This window comes from Drosophila sulfurigaster, chromosome 2L (assembly GCF_023558435.1).
Source record: "Drosophila sulfurigaster albostrigata strain 15112-1811.04 chromosome 2L, ASM2355843v2, whole genome shotgun sequence".
NCBI classification, from domain to species: Eukaryota; Metazoa; Arthropoda; class Insecta; order Diptera; family Drosophilidae; genus Drosophila; species Drosophila sulfurigaster.
The window spans coordinates 18,291,603-18,313,491 of record NC_084881.1 but is presented as its reverse complement, the minus strand read 5'-3'; the positions used below and the strand labels follow the sequence as shown (position 1 = coordinate 18,313,491).

Genomic DNA, 21,889 nt, shown 5'->3' with positions numbered 1-21,889 from the left:
AACTACAACAAATGGGAACCAATTCGGGAGCCACCGCTGGCATAAATAACAAGCCGGTTGGCGGCGCAGCCGTTCTTGGCGTTGGCGTTGTAACAAATTCATCGATCGGCGGCAGCAACGTGTTATCGAACAGTTTGGGCGGCGGTCTCAGCATTAGTGGCTTGGGTGGACAGAACGCCAATGTTGGCGGCATAGTCTCCAACATGGGCGGCGGTGGCAATAATAGTGGTGGCAACGACGATAGCAGCAACGGAGGCATGGGCGGCAACCCTGGCGGCGGTGGACCCAATAACCAACAAGCAACCACGCCCCAATACACAATTCCGGGCATCTTGCATTTCATACAACACGAATGGTCCCGCTTCGAATTGGAGCGTTCACAGTGGGATGTGGACAGGGCTGAATTGCAGGTGAGTTCAACTATATAGTATCCTTAAAGCTCACTTTCCATTTCGATGGGTTTTTCATTGTAGTTCAGTAGTCAATTTTCTTTTATCTTATTTGTTTTGTAATCATTATGCTCTGGTTAGATGCTTTAGCGGTTTTAAATTAATGTGGCCATCAGATAATAATTATTTATGCTCTCAATAATATCAATAGCAAGGAATTTGGTAACATTGCTTGTTTTGGTCGCCCACGCATCTTCGCTTTCACCAAACTTCACACATACATACACACGCATGTTTACTTATCTTTATCGTTATCGATAATATATTGCATTGTTGCACACACCGTTACGTTACGCTCGGCAAAGCAAGTGACATTCAAAAAACGTCACTGCTGCCACCGCCTGCAATGGAAACAAGTTGGCGACGCTGACGCTGCGTTTTACCTGAGCGACAAATATGTCGCAAAAATATATGTGTGTGTCCGTACATTCATATATGAACCTGTTCGCCTTGTTTGTATTTTCTTCTACCAAAAACAACAAAAATGAAATCAAGAAGAATGAAAAAGAGCAGCTAAAGAGAGTGGGCAGTGACTAGACGACCTCCCCCTTCCCCATGGTATCCATGCTGGACGCCATTTTAGCGCTTTCGCAGATGTATGTGTATGTAGTGTGCATATGCCGATATATATAATTTACATGCATGTGTGTGTTGTGTGCCAGGCGCCTAGCTGCGTGTTTCTATTTCTAGCTTGCGGCTGTTGTTTTGTTTGTATGTCAGTGTCAGTGTTGCTGCACATGCTGCAAAACGTCCTTGTGTTTGTGCCGCGGCTGCTACTGCGCCTGTTAGTTCATTGTACAATCAGCTTCCTACTCTACTTGTCATTGGAATCGATGTGGCGACAGTTGTTAATTAGTCGAATTTGTTTTGCATGACGATTGCACGATTTGATGAGAGAGATTAGCGAAAATAAATAAAAAGCTGCTTGCACTTGCTATTTCCTATTCGCTTGCGTTTTATAATGCGCTTTTTCTAATGACAGCAAATTAATTAAGTAAATATTTTGTACCAACAAATGACTGTTTGCTTAACTCAACAAAATGCATATGTATGTATGTGTATGTATAAATAAATAGAAAGCCACCTGCCACCCACACATTCGCATTCCATCAGCTGGAACTCGTCATCGTCGCATTGCATGTTATGGGGCAATTTGAAATTTAGATAAAAAAAAAAACAAAGTCTGTAGAGTTGCCTGCTTAGCTTCCCGTGGCCATAAGGTGGAAAAGTGTGCTCTTTTGTCGCTTTTTTTTACCATTTTTTTTGTCAGCAGCTCTTTAACAAAAATAACACGCGAGGGAGCAGAGTTTTCCATTGCGTATAGTTAATTAGCGAATATGCCGAATGAAATTGCCATTGAGCGTTAATTCAAATGCAGAACATGATTCCATTAACAGCAGCAAGAACAACAAGCATCAACAGCAGCAGCAGCACCGGACAAAGAATAGAAACAAAATGAGAATAAAATCAAATGGCGGCATAGTTTGAAAGCTGCTCACACTCTCTTGTTCACTCTTCCACACACTCGCTCTCTCGTGCATAGAATTGCTCTCTCCGCTTTTACGCGCTGCCGTTATTAGCATGTATAAATTGTTATTGTTGTTTTGTTGGGTCGCGCACTCATTGAGAGAGCGGGGCAATTGGGTGGGGTGGCAATTCCTTGGTCTTCCCCTTCTCCCTCCGATTGGGAGTCGTTCATTGAGCGAGTTTGGTGAAAAGGAAGCAAGCAAAAGTTTCGTTTGTCATCGGTACGCACCTGTCTGTCTGTTCTGTCCTTGTCTGTGTCTGTCTTTGTTTCTCCTGCGTGGGCAATAATACTTATATCTCCATTTCTGCCTTTGCCCCCCTGAGCAAGAATGTGCTCATTGTTGTTGATTCAGATGACGAGAGCTGTTTAGGTTGTGGAGGGGGAGGGGTGTGGTGGTTTGGTTATGAATATGAATTGGCATTTTGAAAGTGGGCAGTGTTGGTAAATTTTGCTTATTTTGCCATCTATTTTAGTCTTTGTCTGCAATTAGTAGTTGAGCAACTCCGTAATTATGTTTTACAATTAATTGAATTTAATTGTTTTTCGTTCGGCGCAGCGGAGCGTCAATTATGAACGCGACGCAGAGTCGCGCCAAACGCAGCAATTGGATTGCAACGAGACGCACACACACATTTATCACACATGCACACATACTTAGTTGTTACACACACATGCCCATGCAGACGCGCTGTTTATGGCGAGCATACGAGAAAGCTTTTCAAGTGCTGCATTAATGAAAATTGATTATACCCTGCGGTTTGATATTGAGTATGAAGGGTATATAAACAATGTTTCTAAATTTCAAAAGGCAACTCCATGTAGCGATCAGGACAGATAACGAATTAGATTATTATTATTATAGAATTTCTAAAAACTTAGTGATTTTATCCAAAAAGCTTATTATTTTAAATGTCTTGCAATTATCGATAATCTATTAGCTTATGTAAATAAACTGTTATTATCTAATGGTCTTCCTCTTCTTTGTTACAGGCGCGTATTGCGATGCTGCTGGGTGAGCGCAAATGCTTGGAGAGCCTTAAATCGGATCTGACGCGACGCATCAAGATGCTGGAGTACGCACTGCGTCAGGAGCGAGCGAAATTCTATCGATTAAAGTACGGCACCGATCCGCCGCAGCTTAACGAGTTTAAGCCATCGTCGAATGACGACGGTGGCCTAGGCGGCGATGTGGCTACCGATTCGGAGGTGCCGTATAGCTCAGTGTCCAATACCACGTGGCGACAGGGCAGGCAAATGTTGCGTCAATATCTCGCCGAAATCGGATACACAGACAACATCATTGATGTGCGTTCAAATCGTGTACGCTCCATTTTGGGGCTCAACAATAACGCCGATCATGATGGTGGCGGCATTGGCGGTTGTGGCATTGGAGGTGGCAGCGGCAGCGGCGGCGGTGGTGAGAATCTCAGTCCAAATATTAATGGCAACGAGAGCAATAAGCGTGCCTCAGAATCTGAAGGTAAGTACCACCCACGTCCCCCACCCTCTTGAAGATTTGAATAATTTGCTCACATTAGGCCGTCATACTCCCGCTAAAAAAGTGCAACAATCAAACGATGCCATTATACTGGACACGGAGGCGGCTGTTATGGCCAATTTTGAGTTCCTTGGGCCCACAGAGATGTCCGATGACGATGAGATCTCCGATGATCTGGAAATGGTTGCCACCGACAATGAGGACACAGACGTCAAAATGGCCAAGCGACCCAAGTCCGGCAAGGATATGCTGACCGAAGGTATGTCCCAGTCTCCCCTCTCTGTTGTCGTCTAATACAACCCTTTGCAACCTCTCTTTGCCCTCCCGCCTGCCTCACAACTTATTTCTCACATCATCTACATATACATATACATTCAAGTAGTGTGCATTTGTTTTTTGATTGTTTTCATTTGCAAATCCCCTCGAGACTCCAAAATCCATCCAATTAGAAATTGCTCTGCATTTGTGCTTTTGCTTATGTTTCTTTCGCTTCTCTCTTCTTCGTCGCGCTGCGTTCATCTTTGCGTAGATCTTGAGGCCGAGGTGGGAGAGCAGCTCTTGAACGATATGAATCTTATGACCGAAGGTGTGCTTTACTAACCCAGCTAACCAATCAACGTAACTGGCAATCCAGTGAGAGTAAAATAATAAATTTGCACGTTGTGCAAAAACTTTTCAATTCAAAATATATTGCAACTCATAATGAGTACGGTTACTGAATTAAACTGCATTCAAAAACACTTCAATTAAATGCTATCACTTGATTGCCCAGTGTTGCTTTGCAGCTTTGGAACATTATTTACCTTATCTTTCATTAAATTATCCGTACTTGGCAACTAATAAACACCTTTCGTCTCTTCACAGAGGTGGATGGCTCGCTGGGATTGGGCGAGCTGGCGCAACTGACGGTCAACAATGAGTCCGATGGTGCTTACGATGCGAATGCCAAGGACGGCACTGGCGGCAGTGCTGGCGGCGCTGGCTATCGCAAGACCTGGAATGCCAAGTACACGTTGCGTTCGCATTTCGATGGCGTGCGTTCGCTGATTTTCCATCCGGAGGAGCCAGTGCTAATCACGGCCTCCGAGGATAATACGCTCAAGCTGTGGAATCTACAGAAGACGGTGCAAGCCAAAAAGTCCGCTAGTCTCGATGTGGAGCCGCTGTACACGTTCCGTGCGCACACCGGACCAGTGCTGTGTCTCGGCATGTCCTCCAACGGTGAGACATGCTACTCTGGAGGCCTGGATGGCAACATCGAGTGCTGGCAGCTGCCATCGCCCAACATTGATCCCTACGACTGTTACGATCCCAATGTGCACTCCGGCACCCTCGAAGGTCACACGGACGCCGTCTGGGGTCTGACCACGATGCAGAACAACATTGTATCATGCTCGGCCGATGGCACAGTTAAACTATGGTCACCATACACCAAGGAGCCACTGTTGCGCACCTATACAGCTGCAGAGGCCGAGGGCGGGCCCTCGTCCGTGGACTTTGTGCGCAACGAGGTGGATCACATTGTGGTGGCCTATAATAGTGCCCATTGCATCATCTATGATACCGAGACAGGCAAACAGGTGATTAAACTGGAGGCGACTCAGGAAATGTCTGGCAACACGGGGAAGTTCATCAACAAGGTCGTCTCGCATCCGACACTGCCCATCACCATTACGGCGCACGAGGATCGTCATATACGATTTTGGGACAACACATCTGGCACACTGGTGCACTCGATGGTGGCGCATCTGGAGCCGGTCACATCGCTGGCCGTCGATGCGCATGGATTGTATTTGCTATCTGGTTCGCATGATTGCTCCATACGTTTGTGGAATCTGGACAATAAGACGTGTGTGCAAGAGATTACGGCACATCGCAAGAAGTTCGATGAGAGCATATTCGATGTGGCATTCCATGCCACCAAGCCCTACATAGCCAGCGCCGGTGCGGATGGTCTGGCCAAGGTGTTCGTTTAGACACTCAGAGCAAGCAGAAAAGCAGCGACAACAACAGAAGCGGCCAATGCTCCAGCAACAACAACAGATGCAGCAGCTCCCCAGCTAAGCGATTACGAGTTCGAGTTAAATAATTATACATACATATAAATACACTTATATATATACATATACTATACATTTAAATCTAATTATACATTATACAAGAGATGAACAACAACAACCACAAGTAACACCCAGAAAAATACGGCAACAACATTGCTCTATTATACAACAAAAAAAGGGGAAAATGAATCCCATAAATAAATAACATTAATTATGGCATTTTGAGCGCAATCATGTCGATAGTCGAGAAAGAGAAATCAAGCGCATGCTAAGAGCATGGCCACCATCATCTAATCCCAATCCCAATATTTAAACACTCATTGTATTTGTTAACAAAAGTGAAAAGTTCTTAAGCCTGCAGCCAGCTGCAAGTTTAACAACATTTTCACCCAAGTAGTAGATGATGATTGCCAATCATAACAATTTAGATCTAATTTAAGCAATGATTGAGAACCTGCACAGCGATTGTGTCAATGGCCACCAAGAGTTGGAGAACGATGCTGCTCCTGTACATTTGATATGCTTATATATATACATACAACAATATAGATTTACCCCCATGGCTAACATTAATGACATTTTTCGTGTAATTGGCCACTCGCTGTGCAGGTTCGATTCGTCAGTCCAGATTGCAGAGAGAGAAAGCTGGCCAGGATTAAGCAGATTAAAATGTGTCCTGCTGCTGCTGGACGGAAAGATTTACTCATCTAACAAAACACGTTTTACGTAATGAATAATAGACGATCAAATTTTGTAGTCTTAAGTGGCATACGTCGTAATTATATATACACAAATACACACACACCATATACTTATATATGCATCCCCCTTCCCTCTACCCATAACACAAAGAACGTGCAAGTTGTAAATTAACATTAGAGAACGACGACGACGACGATAATGGTAATGATAACGATAATTGATTCTGATGATAATGACTATTATTTATTTATCAATAATTGGAATGAGAGAGAGTATAGTAAAGAGAAAAGCGAGATGTGTTACGAAAGTTATTACGTCGGGAATCACAAAAACACATATACACAACCACGGAGAAAACTTTATTAAACACTAAGTGAGAAAAGAAAAGTATGCATGCTTCTATTTCTATATAATTTTTCATACAAAGAAATGCTTAGGACAACAAAGATCCACTTTATACATACAGATCCAGATGATATAAATAATAATGCCGTTGAGCTATAACTGTATGCTAAGCTATTTATTTAATTTATGCCTAGTATTAAACACTAACAAAACAAATCAAGAAAAAAAGAAGAAAACGTAAAGAAAAACAGCGGCAACTGCTGATCCAATGGATTTCTTACACTTGTAGTTGAATAATAACAAACAAAAAATAAATATAATATACATATATGTTTAGAATCGCTTAACGGTTCATAAATTGTAATCAAATAAAACGTTGAAATGTGGACGTGAATGCCGAGCAACTCAATATTAGTTATAGTATTACAAATTATTATTATAAAATCGTTGCGTTTCAAAATGCGACTCTACAAAAAAAAAAATGAATATAAACCCAAGTTGATATTCGATAAACAATTAAAAGAAAATCCACAACAAAAAAAATTAATAACAATAATAAATCGATAGCGATTCTTATAAAAAAATAAAAGAAAATCCTCTACTACCTATACATTTATTATGTGTATTTTAATTTGTACTTTAGTTGTTACAAATGAACATGCGATATCATATATAAATATACACCCACACTCACTCACACACACATATATATATACTGAAACATGTAGATCTTTATGACAATGGCGATTATGATAAAGCTACTACTAATGATGGTAAATTATATACAACACAAAACAAAAAAATTTACAACCGATTGATGCAGTGATGCGCATATTATACATACATAATACATAAATCTATTGATTTTTAATTTTAATTGTACATTTTTGATTTTTTTATTACCATGTATTTTTATTTTTATTTTAAATAAAGTTTTACAAAATGAAACTGTGTCACATTTGGCCTTGAGAGATTTTTAAACACCAAGACAAATTCCTCCACTCCATTTCACATTGCGAAAGCAACAAAATAGTTGGAGATAACAAATTACAGAAAGCATTAAACTCATAATATATTTGAAAACGTTGTAGACCAGCTGGCTCTTGTTTGCAACGGATCCAAAAATCATCTGAGAATCAGAACCAAAATACGCCAGTTTATAAAATGCCTTTGTTGCCTTTTCATTTCACAACAAAACAATTTCGCTGCTGGCAGCATTTTTAGTTTATTTCTTCATCATTAAAAGAAAAAGCTAACAAATCCCTGAAGGGGCTTAAAAAGGTCAAACGATAGAGATACATTCATGATTCTTATTTTTGTACCGTTCGAAGATCCACTGCCATAATACTTCAACAACAAAACACAGCAGCAATAAACACGCATGCGTTTCGTTCTACAAGGAAAGACCATAAATACAATTTGTATACACGTGTATCTATATTTTATAATTTTCACGCAAACATACAAACAAATAAGAATAAAAAACAATTTAAATATTAAAGCGCACAAGAAATCGACAAAAACGACTAACCTTATGCGCATTATAAAAATAAATAAAAAATAACAAGTTTAAAATAAGGTCGAAAAACGTTCATTGTAGATTTGAGCATATAGGCAAGAACCCAGCCCCCAGCACATAAGTTTATACATATAGAAATTGAGAAACAAATTTCATGCATATTAACTGAAATATATATATATATACATACTTTTATAATAAATTGAGAAATCGTACAGAATACTTTAACAAGAAACAAAACAAGAAAAAAAGAAAGCATAAAACTCCACACAATTCATGTTAAGATATAATAAAACCAAATAAATAAAATATTTAAAAGCAAAAAATCGTTACTTTTTTTAACTTTTATAAAGCTATTCAGGGTAGCTTTTCGATATTGGCGACAATCGAGCTGCAATAGAGGCAACATCGATGAGTCAAGCCGTATATAGTATAAAACACTAAAATTTACCACAATGCTTTTTGGTATTTTTCAGTGTGCCTCTACCTCTATAATTAGTTAATTCTTTATAATAATAAACATAATGGAAGCAAGCTCAAAGTTTAAAGGGGATGTGGACAAGACACAAATACCGCCGCTAAATCAAAAGCGTATATTAGCTTTTGTTAATCATTTTCTAATAAGTACATGCACTTTTCTCAACGAGTTCGCGTTAAATTGCGAGACCAAATTTGTGCAATTGGAGCGTCAACTACAGCGCACCGAAGCTGCCTTAATTATATTAGAAGCAAAGCTGGCCTCCATTCCCTTGGATAAAGATGAGGGCACTGCCATAAGCGCTACGACAGCTGTTGTAGATGCACCCTTAGAAGATGCCGTCGAGACGCCACCAGAGGAAGTTGAAGAGGAGCCCATAAAAGGCGTGCGAGCATGCGAAGATGTTCGTTACAAGAAGTTCTTCAAAATGCTGCATGTGGGCGTGCCAGCGCCTGCCGTAAAACAAAAAATGCTCTCAGAGGGTCTGCAACCACAAATGCTAGAGTGAGTAAGCTAAACGTACAACAAATCTAACATTCTTGTAATTAAATCTTGTTTTGCAGTAACCCCGATGAAATTCTCATTGATGGCATCGCCGAGTAGGAAAAAAGAAGCTTGGAAAAGTTCAAATATCTTGTGATTTTGTGATATAGCATTTGTAAATGCTACACTTTAAAATTAAACACACATTTGCTTAAATTTACGTCTACAAATTTGTTTTATTTCCCACTTGTTGCACACCTCATTTGGCATGTAACAAAAGCAGTCCATGTAAACAACTTAAAAACACTTCTGTATAGAAAAGAGCGGGTCATCTTTGTGATCAACGGGCAGCTTAGAACTGAATCATCTGTCCCTTGCGCTTCTTGTCACCACCCAACTCGAAGTGCTTGCAACGCTTCAGAGGAGTCTGCTTGCGGAACTTGCATTCGGTGCACTCCATACGCAGCACAATCTTTTTGGTAGTCTTAGCCTATAAAGTAAAAGAAAATGGATATTAATACTTGTTATCAAATTCTTATCTTACATATTAATAACTTGATATTTTTGTTTGCAACTGCCGGTTATCTGGAATACCAATAAAATCTTAGCGTCCATTTGCCTTTTTAGGGGCTGCACAGACACAGTTGTTAACGTTACTTTTGCACAGTTTTTTTCCCACCAAAAAGCCGAATATTTGTTCAAGGCAATTTAGTTCTACGAAGTGCCATTTTATTTCTTAGTTTGATGAAATGTGAAAAGCTGTCGGATCATTAAATATGCCATTGATGAGGCAATACTGCTGCATTTAAATATGCCACACCGAAGCAGCTAAAACTAGATATTAATCTTGCGCTCTATGTCCACCCAAAATAGCCATGTTAGTTTGGTCGGACTATTCGGTCTACTCTAGCGCCAATCTTATGAACATATATAAAAATGGTAGAAGTTAGTCGGTTCATTAAGTACGCCATTTGTAAAACGGTACCGCTGCTTGAGAAACAGCACTAAGATTACCGATTAACCAAAATAATCACAATTGGTAACTGGACTGTTATAAACAGCGCCAATTTGATTTGTGAGTTAATATTTGTTTTCATTGTGCTTACCTTCTTCCTGAAGATGGGCTTAGTTTGACCACCAAAACCTTGCTGTTTCCTGTCGTAACGACGTCTGCCCTGAGCGCCTTTGCGCTCCTTGGACTTCTTGTACTGCGTCACTTTGTGCAGCTTGTGGCACTTGCATTTCTTGCACAGTGTGCGACGTTGCTTAGGTACGTTCACCTATAAGAAACAAAACCACAAGTCATTACTATAATGTTTGTTTGCGCCAATTGGGAGAATTGTTTGTGCAAGCCACTTGAGAAAATCTTGTTGGGCAAATAATATGCATTTAAAGTACGCACATTCTTGAAATATCGTATTGAAATCACAAACAACACTTTATTGTATAAGATTCGCACACTTTTACAACATTTTAGTAATTATTGACGCGGATGTTTTACGATTTCCGCTAAAGCCCGCTCCAACACCTACCATCTTGAATAGGAAAGAAGACCCAAAAAGACGGAATTAGAGATGTGCAAAATATACTTTTGGCGCTGTGACTGCCAAGTTGCCAGTGTTGTAAAGTGAGATTTGGTTGGGATATCGATATTTTTGCCATTCGCGCGTATTCATATGAAGGTACGATATAGGTGGCCTCCCCATCACTAGTTAGTAAAATTAAACAAAAAAATTCCGCACAAATAAAAAACAGGCTGGCTGGAGAAATAATAATTTTTCAGCGCACAGACGAGAGTTTGCTACTCCAACGGCCGTGCGCGCCCATGTTGTGTGTGCAATGAACAAAGGCTGGATGAACATGCAGAAGAAACCGAAATACATTAAAACTAAGAGAGGTGTTGTAGTGTGATATTGCAATTTGCATAAAAATGAGATTGGGCGACGACGTCGCGACGACAACGACAACAGCAACGACGACGACGACTGTAATTAAAATGCAAAGAATGTACGCACTGCTGCTGCCAACCTTGACATTTTGGATTATCATTATCAGCAGCTTACATTTGCCGCAACCGTCGCAACAAATAACAGTAACATCATCATCATCAACAACAACAGCGCCATGCGATCGAAGTCGCAAAGTTTTCACCGATCCGTATGGTGAAATTAGCGATGGTCCAACCGGTTATAATTATACACAGGATTCGCATTGTGAATGGCTGATCAAAGCGAAAAATGATAGTCAATTCATTACGCTAACATTCCATAGCATGGGCACCGAGTGTTCCTATGACTACATTTATGTATACGATGGAGACTCTTTCAATTCAACGCTCTTGGGCAGCTTCAGTGGACGCACACAACCCCAGCGTTTGGTGGCACGCAGCGGTAGTGTAAGTAGACACCTCTCCCCTCTTATAATCAATCACATATATTAGATTACTAATTGATTCATTTTGCAGATGTTGATACTGATGTACAGCGATACAAACTATGTGCTTGATGGTTTTCGTGCTTCCTATTACATATCAAATTGCCTCAACAATTGCCACAATCATGGCAAATGCGTGGGCGACCAGTGTGTCTGCCATGGCGAGTGGGTGGGGCCCGACTGCGAGGACGAGGCGTGCCCACAGAAATGCGGCGAGCAGCAGGGACGCGGCAAATGCCAGAAAAGCATTTGTCATTGCTCGCCAGGCTACAGTGGACGTCTGTGCGATCTCAGCGACAATCCAACAGGCAGCAGCTGGCGTTGGCTAGCAACCGATGCCGAGGGCATGACACCGAGAGCTGCTCACACCGCCGTCTACATTGAGGACGAGGATTCGCTATTTGTGTTCGGTGGCTATGATTTGAATAATGTGATCAATACGTTGCAAATCTATCGTTTTCGCACCAGCCAATGGGTGGATGAATGGAATATACCGCTGCAGAGCAGGAGGCACTTTTATCATCCGCAGAAGATTGACCATACGTTGTTGAAAGCAGTGCTGCAGCACAAGAACGAGGATGAAGCCAAGCTGTGGGGTCTGACCAGCGATGTGAGCTTCTTCCGCAACATACTTTATACGCTGGCCGAATCGAATCTGCATCAGCGACGCACACGCTCCTCGCTGCCGCTGACCACAGTTAATGCGAATTCAACGGACGAGGAACTCTCCGAGTATCTGGAGGATATACTCGAAGAGGTCACCGATCATAAGCCGCATGGACGTTATGGTCATGCGGCAGATGTTGTTCCCGGCGGATTTGTAATCTATGGCGGCAAACATGCTAATGGTAGCTTCTACAGTGATCTCTGGCAATACAATACAGTCGAGACGGGTGGCAAATGGAAGCAAATGGCTATTAGATCACAGCTGCAACCGCCAGCATTGGCAAGGCACACGCTAACCACAGCTGCTGGACACTTGTATTTGTTTGGCGGCAGCGTGGAAACAGGAGAATTCTCCTCCAGCATTTATCGCATACCATTACCACTTAGCGAGGACTCGCAGTGGCAGCTGGTTCAGCCACGTGGAGGCAAAACGCTGGACGTGCGTCTGGCGGCACACTCAACGGTTTACTACAGCGCCACCAATTCGTTGATTGTGTTTGGCGGCATTATGACCAGCTTGGCACGCTTCTCCAAGCTATCCGATCGCATTTTCGCCTTTCAATTGGATCAGCTGCACTGGACAGAAATTCTTTATCCACGCACCGCACTGCGCGACACAAACATTCCACGAGAACGCGCCTTTCACACTGCCACCATATCGGGCAACTATATGATTGTCTTTGGTGGCTACACGCATCGTCATAACAAGGATGAAATCTGCTATGATAATCAGATGTATTGGTATCATTTGAGTTGTCACATCTGGATCAATCAGGTGGTCACTGCCGACGACAGCTTGTACCCGAAAACGCAGGGCGTCTTCGCTCAGGCGGCTGCACTACGTCGCAATCACACGCTGCTCATTGTGGGCGGCTATCACGGCAATGTGAATGCCGATCTCTTTGCTTACGAGCTTCCCCAGGTGCTGCGTGTGGAGAATACACTGTACAATCACAATCCCGAGATGTCGTGTCGCTTGCATGGATCTCACACCGCCTGCTTGTCGAATCCGGAGTGTGGCTGGTGCTCGGCGGACAGCAGTTGCTATGGACGCACCATTGGCGCCAATTGCACTACAAATTTACAGACTACACGCTGTCCGGGCATCTGCCCCTCGCTGGGGGATTGCCATGCGTGTCTGGTGCATGGCACTTCATGGGGAGGTGGCAATAGCGCCGCTGCTGCATTTTCGGTGGCCAGCAAGCTGGGCTTAAACGAATGCACATGGTGTGTGCAGAATGCACGGTGTCATCATCGCGACGACAACTATGGCATCTGTGGCGAAAGCGCTGGCTGGTGGGGAGAACAGGGCACCGAGATTCGTGAGCCGGAGATGTGCACAAGGAATGATCGACGACCTGGCTTAACCTACATTAAGTACAATTATCCTGTCAACTATACTATGCCGGATTATGTGGGCATTGTCAATGCCACCATGGTGGACTTTTCTTCGCCGCCGCCTGCTGCGTATTTCGAGCAGCGTCAGGAGGGCGAAATGCTCGCCAGATTACTCGGTTTTGTTCGTCCGCAGCAGCAGTGGAGCACCAGCAATGGAAACAACTCGGCCATTCAGGTCTGCAGCAGCTACTCGTCGGCAGTGCTGCGTGCTGGACTTGGCACGAATCTTGATACGCTGGAGAACGTGACCAGTCAGAGCTCGAATCAATCCTACTGCAGCAACGTGCAACTGCCAAGCACCGAACAGCCATTTCTCATCGATTTCCAGGTGAGCAATAAGTACTTTCTTCACATTATAACAAAAATAACACCAAATTCGAATTTTCGTTTCTTATTATGTTCTTCGTCCATATTCACAGTCTATGAATTTATATAATTTTGTATTATTATGTAATCCTATTATATATTCTTATTCTATTCATTTCAGGCCCGTCGTCGCATCGGCCAGAACAACATCTACAACATTTACCAGAAGACGAAGATGGAGCTGCAGCATTTGCACAATGGCCAGCTGAATGCCTTTACCTTCGAATATCTGGAACCCTACTATTCCGGCGATTGCAGTCAATACTCCAACTGCTTGCACTGCCTCACAGATGCCTCCTGCTCCTGGTGTCCACTCACCGGTAAATGCCATCTCAAGTCGGTGAACGAGAGCGAAGTGTGCGTGGCACCCGAGGACAACCATTGGGCCTATTTGATCAGCCAGCCCAGTCAGTGCGCCAACTGCTCCAACTATGTGAGCTGCGAAGCTTGCGTCTCCACGCCCGGCAATAGCGAATGTGAATGGTGGCTGGACGATGCACGCTGTGGCCGCATAGGCAAATCCAACAGCAGCGTACGTGCGCTGGCACAGTGTCCACGCCCATGTCGAGAGCGTCGCGGGTGTGATCAGTGTCTGGGCGAGCGTGGACGTTGTGTCTGGTGCGAGGCGAGTGCGCAATGCTTTAGCTTTGCCGTCTACACCAGCGAGTATCAGTTTGGCATGTGCCGCGAGTGGATCGACAAGGTGGGCACGACACCCGGCATCGCTGGAGCATCCGCAGCTGCATCCTCTTCTCAGATGACCTCATTGATTATGCACTCCGATGAGCCGCGTGCGCTGCAACAATGCAAATCATGTGAGCGGCATCGCAACTGCACCGCTTGCCTGCGAACGTTGAGTTGTGGCTGGTGCTTTGATCGCGACAATCCCATCGAGGGAATCTGTATGCAGGGCGACTTTAGCTACAGCGCCGGCAACTGTTCGCTGGCCCTGAACAGCAGCACACAGCACGATGCTGAGTGGGCTTATGCCCAGTGTCCGGATGTGGATGAGTGTGGACTGGGTTTGCATGATTGTCACAAGGAGGCGAAGTGCACCAACACTCAGGGCAGCTATAACTGCCATTGCCGGCGTGGTTATCATGGCGACGGTCGCAACAAGTGCGAGCGCACCTGCTACGAGACGTGTCAGAATGGTTATTGCTCCAATGCACCGGATTACAGTTGCAAGTGTGATCTGGGTTGGACGGGCAGCGATTGTGGCATCAGTTGTGGCTGCAACAATCATTCCACCTGCACAGAGCGGCTGGGCAAGTGCGATCAGTGCCAGTCGTGGACCGAGGGCGAACGCTGCGAGCGCTGTCGTCAGGGCAGCTATGGCAATGCCACAGCGGCCGTTGGTTGTCATCCCTGCGAGTGCAACGGCCATGGCAATCAGGATCTGGTAAGTGTGGGTCAAGAACAGTTAAATAATTATTCTAACAAATCGTTCGTCTTCCCTTCGCAGGGCATCTGCAATGTGAGCCACGGCGAATGCTTCTGCAAGGACAATACGCAGGGACTCAAGTGCGATGTCTGCGCGCCTGGTTACTACGGCAATCCACGCGATGGCGGCCAGTGTTATTATCAGTGCGAATCGCGTGGCATTCTCACGAGCATCGGACGCAGTGCCATCGGATCGTATCAATCCTATCGCTCGCCGTGGGGCGCCAGTCTGGAGGTGCGCGAATGTCTCTGGATATTGCAGCCAAAGACGCTACAGGCTGATAAATCGTTGTTGCAACTCGAGTTTCAATGGAACTCGCTGGTGATGGACTGTGATGAGAATGCCGTTTACATCTACGACAGTCTGCCTGATCTTACAGGCGCTGCCCAACAAAATCAACTGCTCGCCGTCGTCTGTGAACCTTACAGCGCTGCAAGGATCATCGAGGCGCGCTCCTCGCATGTCACTGTCTACTACAAACAAGGCAGCGAGCGGCGACACTTTGGCTTCAATGCGCTGTACTCGGTGATGAATTGTGTGGCTGGCAGTTGTCTGCATCCGCACATCTGTGATGCTCAGCAACGTTGTGTGTGCCCCGCTGGCTATGTCGGCGCACGCTGTGAAGTGGAGATCTGTCCCAGCAATTGCCATGCGAAGCGTTTGCAGGGCTATTGTGACACAGAATACGGACGTTGCATCTGCAGCAATGCCAGCTATGCGGGCGCTGATTGTGGCACGCTAGTGCAGCGCAATCATTTGGTGTTAACCGAGCTGTTTAATACACAACTGCTCAGCGAAGCGTTGGAACATTTGAGGAAGACAATACCACGTTTTGGGCACTCGGTGAATGCGGATCGTCGCGGTTCTTTGTGGATGTTTGGCGGCTATTCTCCGAGTCACGGGCCACTCAATGATTTTCGGCAATTCGACACCAAGAACGGCACTTGGTTGCAGGTTACCGTGGAGTCTTCGACGCCCGAGGATCGCATGCCACTGGGACGCTACTTTCATGCAGCTGAAATCTATGTGAAGAAACAAATCATTTACATCTACGGCGGCCTGGGCGCCAATTCACGTTTGCTGGCGGATTTCTGGCAATTCTCCATACAGAATCAACGCTGGAGTCAAATCGAGCTAGAGGAGCAGCAGCAGCAGGAGGCGCCGCCATCGCTGGCGGGGCACACGCTCTGCCAGGTGCGCTATCAGGAGCATGAAGCGCTGCTGCTGATTGGCGGCCTCAGTCTGAACAAGTCGCGTGCTCTGGAGCTGTGGGAATTCAATCTGGACGCGGGTCGTTGGCAACAGTTGACGGCGCTGGGAGCTCGTCTGCCGGTGCTCTATGGACACAGTGCAGTGTATCATGTGGAGACGCATAGCGTGTATGTTTTCGGCGGCTATGCGGGCGGCAAAGCACAGAACAAACTATATTCCTTGGAGCTGACTAAGCTCAGCTGGTCGGAGCTGCCAACATTCCGTGAATTGAACTCTCCCGCTTCCCTGCTGCCGCGTGGACGTTACTTCCATTCCGCCGTTAGCACCGAACACTACATGGTCGTCTATGGCGGCAGGACAACGCCCTACAATGCCACAGATGTGCTCTTGGCCTATGTGTATGCCTGCAATCAGTGGGTGCGTCTCACAGATGATGTGCAGCTGATTGGACGACTGCCGGTGGCCAGTTATGCGGAGGCCATGGCCATTGATGCGGACAGTGGCAGCATTTATGTGATTGGCGGCTGGGATGGCAGCGCCACCCAAAGTCATGTGACACGCATTCATCTGCCCGAGGATTTGTGTCAGCTGTGGAGCGGTGGCAAATCGATTTGCCGCCATTACATGGGCTGCAGTTATTGCACTGTGCACAGCACCTACAGCAACAGCTCGCATTGCTTCACCCAGGGACGTGCGCCGTGTGCCAATCACAATGGCACGCTGGTCATCAACAACGGACCCGCCTGCAATGATGTTTGGCTCGCCAGTCGCAACTGCTCAAGCTTTCACAGCTGCAGCGCCTGCTTGGCCGCCTGGCCCATTCATCACGAGGCGCAGCCGGCGTGCCAGTGGTGTGATCAGTGCGGCATTCGGGGTCGCTGTGTGTCCGCTAACGAGGAGTGTCTGCACAGCAGCGGCTGGTGTCTGAAGGAGCGCAGCGTCAGCGAGATTGATGAGTGTCCAGCGCCGCAGTGCCACCAGCTGGGCTGCGAGGCGTGCATGCGTCAGGTGTATCTTCCGCAGCTCTGTCACTGGGCGCGCACTGAGCTGGGGCATGAGGAGTGCATTGCCCACGATCTGGTGGAGAAGAATGCCTATCGTCTGGTGGAACAGTGTCCGGCTGCTTGTCACACGCACACCAATTGCAGCAGCTGTCTGCAGAGTGGCCAGGATGCCAGCAGTGGCGACTGCAAATGGTCGACGATGCTGAATGCTTGCATCTCGCCAGCGGCTCAACCGCTGCTCTGCGCTGGCGGCGTTTGCGGTCTGGTGTTGGAGTCCAGCGAACAGGAACGTTGTCCGGAGCCATGTCATGTGTACACACAGTGCTCCAGCTGCTTGGAACATGCACACTGCGGCTGGTGTGCACGCGAGGGTTTCAATGGCGACGGCATTTGCACTGAGGGCGCACTCGAGCATCGTCAGGAGTATCCGTCGGGGTCAACGTGTGATCTGATCTACAGCAGCTGGCGCAACGATTCGCAGTTGACACACGCTGATGTTGTTAGTTGGCACTATGTGCAGTGTCCGGCAGAGAATGAATGCGAGAATGGACATCACAATTGCGATGCGATCTCCGAGCAGTGTATCGACCTGGACACGCCCACGCTCGGCTACAAGTGCGTCTGTGCCGCCGGCTATCGCGAGGAGCAGCAGAGCTGTCTACCCGTCTGCAGTCAGGGCTGTGTGCGCGGCAGCTGTGTGCGTCCCAACGAGTGCAAGTGCGACTTTGGCTATGTGGGCGAGAACTGCAGCATTCAGTGTCTGTGCAATGGACACTCGAACTGTGAGTCGAGTAGCCGCCTGGACATTTGTCTGGAGTGTCACAACAACACGATGGGCGAGCAGTGTGAAAAGTGTCAGCCGCTGTTTGTGGGCAATCCTCGCGAGGGTCACGCCTGCCAACCTTGCCTGGAGTATTGCCATGGCCACTCGGATGTCTGTGTAGCCTACGATGCGGATCCGGCGGTCTTCAACATGACGCGCCAGGAATTGGAACGCATTTTACCCGAGGGACCCGCCCATAATGCCACCTGTCTGCGTTGTGGCAATCACACGGCTGGCGATCGTTGTGATAGCTGTTTGCTGGGCTATTTCCGGGGCAGCGAGGATCTGCAGCAAAATTGTCGACCGTGCCAGTGCCATGGACATGGCAATGTCTGCGACGCAGTCACCGGCGAGAAGTGCAACTGCGCTAACAACACGGAAAGCGATGCCACCTGCACTGCTGGCGGTGGCAAGAATTCGGCGCAGCTATGCTGGAGTGTCCAGTGCTCCAAGTGCCGCGACTCGTATGCGGGCAATCCCACCGATGGTCATCAGTGCTACAAGCAAATCACCGTCGAGTCGCGAATGTGCTTCGACGCCAAGCCAATAGGTGAGTGATACGATATTTATATTTAGTTAACCATAATTTAAAATATCTTTTACGAACTTACCGAAACCTAATGAATCTCTTCTTTTACTACTTCCGACTCCTCAGAGGAATGCAAGTCAAAGCCAGCGGCTTTGAAGCCTGGCCAGACAGTCTTCTTTGTGATCCAGCCACGTTTCATGAACGTCGACATACGCATCATCATCGATGTGACGCAGGGCGAACTCGATGTGTTTATGTCGCCACAGGACGACTCCTTCATTGTGGAAACGAATCAAACGAACGGCTTCCACGAGATCTTGCTAGACAATCGCTACAACTGGGTGCCGAAGACCAAGCGGGAGCATCCGCTGAATATTGCTTTGCCACGCCACTACAATGTCACGCTGGAAAAGCTGTTTAGGCCGGAGCGACGCAGCAGCAGCGCCAGCAACGGAGGCCGAGATGGTGGACAGTTCTATGTGCCGCATCTGCACGATTGTCGCAGCCATGGCGTGCACACGTTGGTGGTGCAGGATCAATATGCCAAGGATCTTAGCACTCACGTTACGCTGAATCAATGCAACACTTTGCTACGTCTCTTTGGCCTCAAGAATCGTTTGGTGCTGACGTTGCCACAGCATGCGCATAACTTGAGCGCCACTCGGTTCTTTATTGCGTTGCGCGCCAGCGCGGGACCCGAGCCGAGCTATGGCTCGGTGGTGTTTCGTCAGGATCAACTGCACATCGATCTGTTTGTGTTCTTCTCCGTGTTCTTCTCCTGCTTCTTTTTGTTCCTCGCCCTCTGTGTCATCGTGTGGAAGGTGAAGCAGGCGGCGGATTTGCGACGCGCTCGTCGTCAGCACGTCGTGGAAATGTTGCACTTGGCCAAGCGACCATTTGCGCAAATCTTTCTCGCCTCTGCTAGCCTGGACATGGACAGCAGCCCATTGGCGCATGCCTCCACATCGACGACTACAACTCGTGCGATGCGTCAACGAGCACGTCAAGCGTTGCTCCTGCAGCAACAGCAAGGCCGTGAACATGCTGGTGAAGCAGCTCAGATGCCACATCACAGCAGCAGCAACCGGGAAAGCTCACGTCATGTGCAAGCCACCGAGATCATGCTGGTGGCCATTGAGCCCACCTGCGACAATCTGGCGGCAGTGGGCACAGTGTTTATCAGTCTACCGGGACGGTCCAAAGCACCGCTAAGCATAGCACTGGGCTCCACACTCATCTCGTATCCCAGACAGTATCCGCTCAATGCACGACATTTTATGCGCGCCGCAGCGCAGCGACATCATCAGGCCTAAGACGAGGGAAACCTCGAGGAATGAGACGCCGTTGCAAATTGTAAGTGCTATCTATGTCTGTTGTTCCCTCTTCCCTTAGTCCGTCCCCTTAAACTCCTTTCTCTCTTTGAATGCGGCACAATTTTAGTGAATTTTTAGTTTATAAACACCCAATAGACCCTTTGAAGGATCTGCTAAGAAACAAAGCAAAGAAATGGATTACGAATTCCGCTCGTATGGCAATACTTATCGAATGTGTCGAATGTATACATAGTTTAGGCAATTTTTGTACATAAAACGTTTAGCTAACGCAAATATGTAATACATAAATACATACTACATTATCACATACATAACATACACTTCTTAGAGAGATCTGAAGACAATTTAACCCTAAACCAAGTGAGAACAAAATTGCTGCAAAGAACAAAAGAACAATTTATACAAAGCAAACAACAAATGGAATTTGACATATTATTCTTAAGCCTAAGATATAAGCATAAATGTGTATGGTCAATTTTATAGCAAAAAAAAAAAAAAAAAAAAGACAAAATCAGAAAAAAAAAACAGGAAGGAACTTTTGGCAGCTATCGAAGGCAAAAGTAAAGAAACAAGGAATGAAGCATAAATATTTAATACAATAACATGTATTTATTATATGTATACATATGTAATACAAAATGTGTCATCGCCAGCGTTACGAATCAGAATCTCCATGATATTTTATTATCGGTTAAGGTATTATTATTATCATTATTATTTTTATATTTGTATATTTTTTTATTATTATTATTATTCCGTCTTACTCGTAAATATAATGAATTTTTTATATAAAGAGTATTATGATATACAATACCCTACCCCAGTATACGTCTCGGTTGATGGTTAGCAATTGCTCAATTTAGTTAATTAATTACAATTAATAACTTACGTACAGCTCTCTCGCACTTTTTGCACCTGTGTACCTACTAATTTAAGAACAAACAAAAGAAGCAAAACTATATATTTATATATGCTCCCAAGTAAAAAAAAATACTCGGTACCCTAAAGAAGGCAGCTATTATTTGGATTGGAACATATAGACTTAGCTTTTCGTCTTTCCGTTTTTATCCATTTCTGTAAATCAGATATTTATTTCGAAAATTGGTATTACTTTCAATTAACATATACACACGATCTTAAGTTATGAAATTAGTGTGCAACTATACCGGGTATCTTACAGTCGGGCATACTCGACTGTCTCTTTCTCGTTTTTCTACACTCGTTATGTTTACACACACACACCCTTGCCACACTCTGGGCTTTTATACTTTTACTTAACAAGCAACAGCAACAATAAGCAGCAACTATCGAACAAATAGAATCTCAGTGAAGATGAACTCTCGAATTTCCTTAATCACACATTCAATTAATACTATACTAAAACACTCAGTAACCAAATGGTTGTAACAAATTTTTCACTATGGCTTTAAACAAAAAAAAGAAAACAAAAAAGAAAAGACACTTTCTTCCTTTTAAATTATTCCCTAAACATAATATGATTTGTTATTTAGCATATGATGAGAAAAGTTTGTTTCTTGGGAAGAAATTAGCGAAATTTATAGAACTGATAACTGATGATATTTACAGATGATTTTTTGTTTTTAGTTTACGTCCCATT

General features: G+C 45.3%; 4 protein-coding genes across 8 annotated transcripts; 3 read left to right on the top strand and 1 right to left on the bottom strand.

Annotated features, from left to right (window-relative positions):
- The first annotated feature begins 9 nt into the window (after positions 1–9).
- LOC133840686 (striatin-4) lies at positions 10–7,074 on the top strand. 4 transcript variants are annotated; one of them, XM_062272658.1, is made up of 5 exons: positions 10–410; positions 2,968–3,457; positions 3,540–3,734; positions 4,005–4,061; positions 4,340–7,074. In XM_062272658.1, exons 1-5 carry the CDS (start codon positions 12–14, stop codon positions 5,449–5,451), a joined length of 2,253 nt encoding a protein of 750 aa, XP_062128642.1. In that variant the 5' UTR covers positions 10–11; the 3' UTR covers positions 5,452–7,074. The 4 variants fall into 4 exon arrangements, with proteins under 4 accessions (XP_062128642.1, XP_062128633.1, XP_062128659.1 ...); XM_062272649.1 differs by having other exon boundaries at positions 3,516–3,734; XM_062272675.1 differs by lacking the exon at positions 4,005–4,061.
- Positions 7,075–8,572: 1,498 nt separating this feature from the next.
- Positions 8,573–9,545, top strand: LOC133840713 (WASH complex subunit 3). The gene is made up of 2 exons (XM_062272701.1): positions 8,573–9,083; positions 9,143–9,545. Exons 1-2 carry the CDS (start codon positions 8,626–8,628, stop codon positions 9,180–9,182), a joined length of 498 nt encoding a protein of 165 aa, XP_062128685.1. The 5' UTR covers positions 8,573–8,625; the 3' UTR covers positions 9,183–9,545.
- On the bottom strand, positions 9,269–10,723 carry LOC133840718 (large ribosomal subunit protein eL42). The gene is made up of 3 exons (XM_062272715.1): positions 10,595–10,723; positions 10,169–10,342; positions 9,269–9,552 (listed from the first exon to the last, which is right to left on the bottom strand). The coding sequence occupies exons 1-3, from the start codon at positions 10,595–10,597 to the stop codon at positions 9,415–9,417; spliced, it is 315 nt and encodes a 104-aa protein (XP_062128699.1). The 5' UTR covers positions 10,598–10,723; the 3' UTR covers positions 9,269–9,414.
- Positions 10,724–10,766: 43 nt separating this feature from the next.
- On the top strand, positions 10,767–20,661 carry LOC133840662 (multiple epidermal growth factor-like domains protein 8). 2 transcript variants are annotated; one of them, XM_062272625.1, is made up of 6 exons: positions 10,767–11,457; positions 11,527–13,887; positions 14,047–15,327; positions 15,391–18,958; positions 19,064–20,290; positions 20,378–20,661. In XM_062272625.1, exons 1-5 carry the CDS (start codon positions 10,993–10,995, stop codon positions 20,248–20,250), a joined length of 8,862 nt encoding a protein of 2,953 aa, XP_062128609.1. In that variant the 5' UTR covers positions 10,767–10,992; the 3' UTR covers positions 20,251–20,290; positions 20,378–20,661. The 2 variants fall into 2 exon arrangements, with proteins under 2 accessions (XP_062128609.1, XP_062128601.1); XM_062272617.1 differs by having other exon boundaries at positions 19,064–20,661.
- Positions 20,662–21,889: the final 1,228 nt, after the last annotated feature.